At 38.8% G+C, this 7,500-nt stretch overlaps 1 protein-coding gene across 1 annotated transcript in view; it reads left to right on the top strand.

Moving 5' to 3' along the window:
* LOC137967963 (pituitary tumor-transforming gene 1 protein-interacting protein-like) overlaps positions 1-7,500 on the top strand; it is a 24,257-nt gene that overhangs the window by 12,330 nt on the left and 4,427 nt on the right. Inside the window, exons 3-4 of the mRNA XM_068814569.1 lie at positions 179-284; positions 7,106-7,214. Coding sequence (XP_068670670.1) covers positions 179-284; positions 7,106-7,214 — 215 coding nt within the window. The remainder of the gene's footprint in view (positions 1-178; positions 285-7,105; positions 7,215-7,500) is intronic.

The following is a 7,500-nucleotide window of genomic DNA, read 5'->3' as shown; positions in this document are numbered from 1 at the left end:
TCTAACCCTTTGCAGATGTAGTTACAAAGGCAGCACTTTCTCCTCAGTTATTTAAAGACCCTTAGTGTTGGTCCGGCCAGAGTTGAACTCACGACCTTCCGCATGACAGTCCGGTGCTCAGCTAACTAAGCCACCGGTTGCTGCATTGTTTAGTAATAAATTTGGATTTTGCTTTCAGTGCGTTTATTGTGAGCCGACAAAACAGTGTGAGGATGGAAGCGTTGTGAAAAAAACTCTTCAGAAAGCATGCAAAGAGCAGGAATGGAAAGTAGGACAATGTATAGGTAAGCTTCCTTTGACTACAGTCGAAGATCCCGTTTAAACGAAAACGCTTCAAAGAAACAAAACGTTTTTTAAAGAATATGGAGAGCTTCGTCATACTGGTTAAAATAAATTACTCCCACCATCCATATGGGTTTGACTTTTGTTGTTTAAAGGGAAAGTACGGTGTAGAAAATTACGAAAACTTCCCAGGAATTCGAAAATGATTGTCGTTTTGTCCAGTTCCCTGTTAAAATGTGATAAGAGCACTTTGAAGTTGCCTCTTTCCTGACTTGGAGAGCTCCATCTTGGATATGACGTGTTATGACGTAGCAATAGTCAACAAACGTGTTCGACCTTACCACGTTCTTCGATCCCCGATCACTTTCTCAATGTTGTGTGACCTTTCTGCTTCGAGAAATTCAAAGGTTACATGAACTATGGTAAACGGTCTGGTGTAGGCCATAAGTGCGACAGAAACTCAAGCCAATCAAAGTAGGAGGCAAAAATCAGCCAGAGCAAATGTAAACAAGACAAAAACCTTGAACATGCGACAAAGAAATATTCGACAAGCCTACCTTTTTCACTTTCTTTCTTCAGGGACAACCGTCTTCGATGCTTCAGCAAACGTATTTGTTTGCTTTCGTAGGGGGAAGCGTTTAATTTAGAATAAGCCGACGGAACTTTCAGATGTTGCTCAATACACGTAGCAAGGCTTTTTCACATCAACAATTACCGCTGTTGGGGTGTACGCTTTCAAGGGGCACATGTCTGGACTTGAGAACACATATAAAAATTTTAAAAAAACCGAAGCCTACACTGGAAAATTAAAACTTAAAGAAAAGTTGGCCGAAGAAAATAAAACGTGGATGGATGGATTCTCAAACGTGGAAACCTGACCGCTATATTGTCTGTTCGGGTCTGTCATTTTACCAAGGAGGACTTCAAGCGGGATCTTCAGGTATTTGAATATTGGTCTTGGTGACATTCGCTTCACGACGGAAATCTCAGTCAACTAGTCCAAAATATCATTATATTGGAGGGAGAAAACTGAATCAAGCCATATATAGACGACTTTCACTGTTATGTGCTAATAAACGTGACTTGAAATGTCGTTAAATTTTGTTAGCAGTCTAGAAACTACTGAAACGATTTACCATTTGATGGAAATATATAAATCGATCGTTTGTTTTGAAGTTGTAACAGGGATCTCGTAGAAAGCCACGGTAGACAAATTAAACTTGATTTTCAGGCTTTTATCTCACAGTAATGAGCGCGGGGTAGCACTGCAAGCTCTCTTTCGCTTTGTAAAACTCCTGCATATAACTCACATATAAAACCCTGTTTTATAATAACGACCTCGAGGTAACTCTGTTCAGAGGTGGAGCCAATACCAATGCCATTTAGCCCCTGGATTAAGATACAAATCTAGAAAGTATTGCTCTCCTCGCCTTTGTTTTGTCCTCTTTGCATCAAGTACATTTACTCATCCGGAGAAATCCTTGACTGTTGCTACGTCATAGCCTCGTTTGCATACAAATAAAGAAAGATGGCGGATTTCAACTTAAATTTGCGTATTTTTGAAGCGTTATTGTTGGCTATTTAAACACATTTAGTCCAAATGAGTGGTCAAGTATGACAACACAGGTAAAGAACTTTCGATTCAGAGAAACTTTTCCTAGACTTTACTTTCCCTTCAAAGAAGAGTCCTTTAATGCTAATAAACTTACCCTTAAAGGGACTTAACTGATTAGTCGGGCTACTAATAGCCCTACTAACTGTTAACTGTTTTAAGGCTAGTTTTCCTCGGAGACGCAAGGAGAGCATTAACGACATATGTAACCCGCGATCAAGCGTTCTTTTCAGACTCGAAATGGGCCCACACAAGGACAGAGAAAAACTCTGACCAGGGTGGGAAGGTCGTGGGTTCAACTCCCACCTTAGTCAGAGTTTTTCTCTATCCTTGTGTGGGCCCATTTCCATTAGTAGGGCGAACGCTCACATGGTTCATAGCACTTCACATTACACTCTAATCAGTTAAGTCTGTTGAAATATAAAGTGCTACACGGCCAACGTTTGTAAAAACGTAACCCTTCCTTACCCTTTAAGGCTCCTTTTTCATTCGTAATGCAAGCATTAGCACACTCGCCAACTCATAAAAAAATCAGTATAGCGATTTGATCATTAATACCTTTTGTTAGGACAAAAGAGATTGATTGATAACATGGTAACGAGTCTGAAAAAAACGCTTGATCGCGGGTTACATATGTCGTTAATGCTCTCCTTGCGTCTCCGAGGGAAAGCAGCCTTAAAACAGTTAACAGTTATTCACAGAAGTGAAAACAAATAATGGTATCTAGGATATTACCGTGAAACAGGTAGGTAAATATATCCTCCTCTTCTTTGTGACACTGAGGTAAAGTGTTGTTTTCATGTATACCACACAAGGTGGATATCCAAAAGAGCAAAACCTACTTACCGAAACGATCAAGACCACACAAAGCTATTTTCTTCCTCTTTGGCTGCCGGAGGTGAATAGTACCTCCTCAATTTCGATACTGTGAATCACCAATTTTATTTTTAAAAATGAAGTTACCATGGAAACGGAATACCAAGTAGAGAAAATAAATTGGTTGCGCTCAAATCTCAGCAAAAGGAGACAAAAGGTCTTGTTTTCCCAAATCACCCATCCTTTCCTTCTCTAGGTCCAAGAAACTATCGTGCTCGTTATGTCTTGTTGCCTCCCCTGCATTTGGTGCTTGGGTCCGCCACGAGTTTGCCCTTGCCCCCTAACTCCTTGTACAACTGACTCTGGTTATTCTTGAACAAGATGTTCTCTCTAACCTTGGAAACGGTATACAAAGTATAGCAAATAATAATTGGTAGCGCTCATATTTTACCGATAGGAGACAAAAGATTTGTATTAATGGTGTTTCTTCTGACCTGTATCAAAGTGTTTGAGTTGTGCCTCAAGGATCAATATTAGGTCCTCTTTTATTTTGTTATTTATTAGCGATTTTCCTGATGCTTCAGACGCTACAACCATGGGAAAATAATTTTCATGCTTCTCTCTTAAATGTTCCTCTGATTCAACCGATTTCCCCTCGTTACTTAAACTTTGTATGCATTGGAACTTCGTGACATAGTAATACTTTCCTATGTACACAGTAATACTATTTAACAATGATTCCATGAGTGCATATTGGATATGAGGTGATAAATAGCCAACGAGGCGCGTAGCGGCGAGTTGGCTATAATCACCTCATATCCAATAAGCACGAATGAAATAATTGTTTTAGTATATACTTCACAATTAAAAGATTACGGTAAACGTTTGTGTTGTTGTTACGTGATCTTAAAATGCAAAATTATCGAAAATTATTGAGAATTACGAGCTTTTGAACTTCACACTTTCGTACCATTGAATATGTTTATGCCGAATCTGTAGCTTCCAGGACGGCGTTGCCGAAATATTGCTGTATTTCCGAGGGAGACACTTCTCCAAACCTGTTGTTTTCAGCCATTTTGCCGGAACAAAACTTAAACTTCGCGCCGAAATGTTTTTGACACACTGACACTTGGTGCACTGTTTTCCAAAACCTCGGTTATTCGCAGATAACCGGGATTTGGCGACCCAATCAGAAAGCTAAAAATGCAGTAACCGGGGGTTGAGTATATCCTAATTCTGTACTATTTACCTGTGACCTATATCTTTGAGCAGCATGATCACAATACTTCAGTGCTTCATCTGAGCATTGTTTCAAACAAATTATGCCCACGTATGAGTGGAAAATGTTTTTGGAATAACATCCTTTTCCACACTTGATTGGTAAAAAATCATCTAAAAATGGTGTGCAAGAGTCGCTATGTTGCCCAATCTTAAAAAATTAAGTTATAGTACATAATAATTTAGATACGTTTTTACAATGCCTGTTTGACTTAGCCACGCACCTTGTAATTCAACCTTGTGTAACTTTTGTTGATTTTTTGTTTTTCCCTGTTTCCTAATATCTGCATATTGTTAGGCTCTATGCAGATATTATGGAATTTATTTTTAATTAATTAACTCATTACCATTTTTTAATGTTAATTCTCTTTTCACTATACACCCTATTCCAAAATGGCCGCTGATTTATGCGCATACAAATTGCCCTTGTTGTCTCGTTCAAGATAAAATATTCTTTTGAATTTTAATCTTAAGAACGAGGCATTAAGGGCTAATTTGAATAAAAACAAAATAATATTTAAATGGCGGCCATTTTGGAAAAAGGTGTATTGTAACAGCAATTGCAGTTAACTGGGGCACAATATCAGTTAACCCAGAAAATCCCATCTCCTTTTCATATCATTTTTAGTCTTCTAACCTACGCTTTGTTAAACAAAAGTGGGGACAAGACAAGACAAGTTGAAGACAACCACAGTGCTCCTTTTTCAATGGCTTTGGAGCGCATCTGCTGAGATTGGAAGCTATAGCGCTGGGATGCTGTCCGACGGCAATATCCACAACACTACCCACCCCGTGAAAAAAGAAAAGAAATATTACTTCGTAATCACCTTCGAATTAACCAATCAAAACTAACAGCACTTAAATTGTATAGACATCTATTTATCAATTAAATTCTCTACCGCGGCTAATGCATTTCTATTTTCCCCATTGACTTACTAGATTTTTGTGACCAGCCCTTCTACCAACCTGCGGTTGTTAGTAAGACGCGTAGCGTATCGGAGTAACGAGAATCGGCTTAACAAGGATTTTTCAGCAAGTCACAGTTTAAAAAAAAAATTGAACTTTTTGACATTTGTACTTCTTGCGTTTCATGTTTAAGTAAAAACAAGGTACTATCATTGATAGTACCTTGCGCGAGAGGGATGTCAGTTACGTTTTTGGCAAGCGAGGTTTCGGCTTTCAGCATGTGTCCAAATTCCACCTATGGCCAAGCCTGTTCGAGGCTCTCACATAGTCGAGAAAACGAAAAAAACTGCGTGTGAAAAGCGAGTGGGGGCTTGGGTCGAGGCGAGGCGCAAGCCCCCACTCGCTTTTCACACGCAGTTCTTTTCGTTTTCTCGACTATCTGAGAGCCTGGAACAGGCTACCTATGGCCATGAACATTGTGCGCGCAAGACGTGTGATGAAGAATAAGTACAGGGACTTGAAGCTCAGAGCATATAATCTAGTTGTCTCAAGAAGACTGTGGTCACGTCATTATTTTAAGATATTGTAGCCGCTTCTCTGAAAACATATTAGGCGATGAAGAATTGTCGCTTTTTTGTGATTTATTACACCTAAAGAAATCTCTTTTCCGAACGATTCGTATCATCTGTTTGATCTCGATGAAGTGGATTACCGGTATTCAAAATGCTCTTTTAATTGCTAATCATCTTAGAATGCCAGACAACTTCTTTTGCGAACAGCGCCCTGGTAGTATCAAAACAAAAGTATATTAAGGAAAATTGTCTCATTCGTGTTGTTACAGACATGTACACTTGCCTCGTGTCGTTCGATCAGCGCCTTTTTCACGAGTTACAAAACTCAGTCATGATTCTTACCATATGAACGCTGCATAACTGTTTTGGATTCATTCACGGCACTGTGAAGCCTATATGTCGCCCAAAAGATAACCATAGGGTAGTTAACAACGGGCATATAATTTGAATCAGTCCCACAAATAAAGGTGCCAACTAAAAACGGGAATGGGCCTGTGTAGTTCTTACTTTTTTACTTAAGTTATTTGCTTGATTCAGTGTGGCATATTTAGGTTCTCATGCAGGAACAGCTAAGGTTTGTTTTACATGAAGTACACAATTCAGGCGACTTCAAAACTGAATAATTATTCTTTTTCGTGGAATATGTTAGTTCACGAGAAAGTAGGAAAAAGAAATTAGAGGGGTTTTAATGTTTTTCGTTGTTACATTCAATTTTACTTCCGGTCGCTTTCCTTTTCGTTGCTTGTGCTTCAGGTTGCTGATGTTAAGTCTGCTCACACGTTTGAAAAACAGGGTTCTTTTAAATTGGTTGTGGCAAAATCCAATACCTTTCAATTAGGCTAATTTAAATTAATTTAATTTAAAGTAATTAAAATTACCATCGGCAAGTCCATGTTTATCGGTGATTACTTGTGGAATCCTGAGAAATTCCATCCATTATTGTTTTCCAAATGTCAAAAAAAAAAACTTGCTCACGGCAAATGATAAAGTAAATGGTTGGCATTAGGAGGAAAAACACAAAAAGTTAAGACAGAAAATTGTTCCTCTTGTTTAGCAAGTACTTCATCGCGGCTTGGACAATAATGTCTTCGAGATATGCATGCGCCAGTAGTTTGGACCTGTAGTATTTTTTGCTTAGTATACGTATCTATCTTCGAACTCTTCGTTTGTCACTTCGAGTTGTGAATTAAAGCTTGTTCGTTGTGGCATTATTTGCTTTCTTTACTGGCGATGTATATGGTTTTTGGATACAGTATGGTGCATAGGGAAGCTACAATAACTGTAAGTTATCTCGAGGAGTGCAAAGTTTTTCCAAAGCATTCTTTTTGATGACCCATGAAGCAAAAAGCCCAAATCTGGAAATAGCTCGAGATCTTTAACATTCTGGATTGTAACTGTAATGCGTTACATCGTTTACCCATTTTACTAACAGCCCTAACGTTTCACCTTCTATGGTTCCTTGTCATCGCCACACGTTAAGGTGTCATAAACGCAAGGACTTATCGGCTGCTTTTTTGTGACCCAGTATATACACATTTCCTCCATTGCTGCACGTGAGATTGGTTGAAAATCATCCAAAATTGTTCGTTATTGCCTATTTTACAGCTGTTCCTTTATTTATTTATTTTTTTTTTTTTAGTGTCTGGCAAAGTCCTCATCATTGCTCTTCCTGTGGCCGGATTCGTACTGCTAGTTTCTCTAAGTTGCTTCATCTACTGTTGCTGTTGTCGAAGAAAAAGAGGAAATGGGTAGGAAATAGATAGGCACTTCTCAAACCAAACGCATGCCTGCTGTATCCTTAGACTAGTATGCTAGTTTTTTTGCTGTTCCCATGGGCTGAAGAGAAAAAAATCGGTCCGTGGGCCCTGCTTTCTCGAGTTTGTGGTTTTGCAACCGATTCAAGTTTTCTTTTCCTATATGGATGACCTCATTTGTCCCGATTTTCTTGTGTCAATTACAATTGCTGAACAGCTTGTGCCACAAGCAAAATTTGTTTATGTGGATAACTCGTCACATAAAATGTGACAAATGTTC

The sequence above is a fragment of the Montipora foliosa genome, chromosome 8 (assembly GCF_036669935.1).
Source record: "Montipora foliosa isolate CH-2021 chromosome 8, ASM3666993v2, whole genome shotgun sequence".
Taxonomy (NCBI): domain Eukaryota; kingdom Metazoa; phylum Cnidaria; class Anthozoa; order Scleractinia; family Acroporidae; genus Montipora; species Montipora foliosa.
This window is presented reverse-complemented; position numbering and strand designations above follow the sequence as displayed.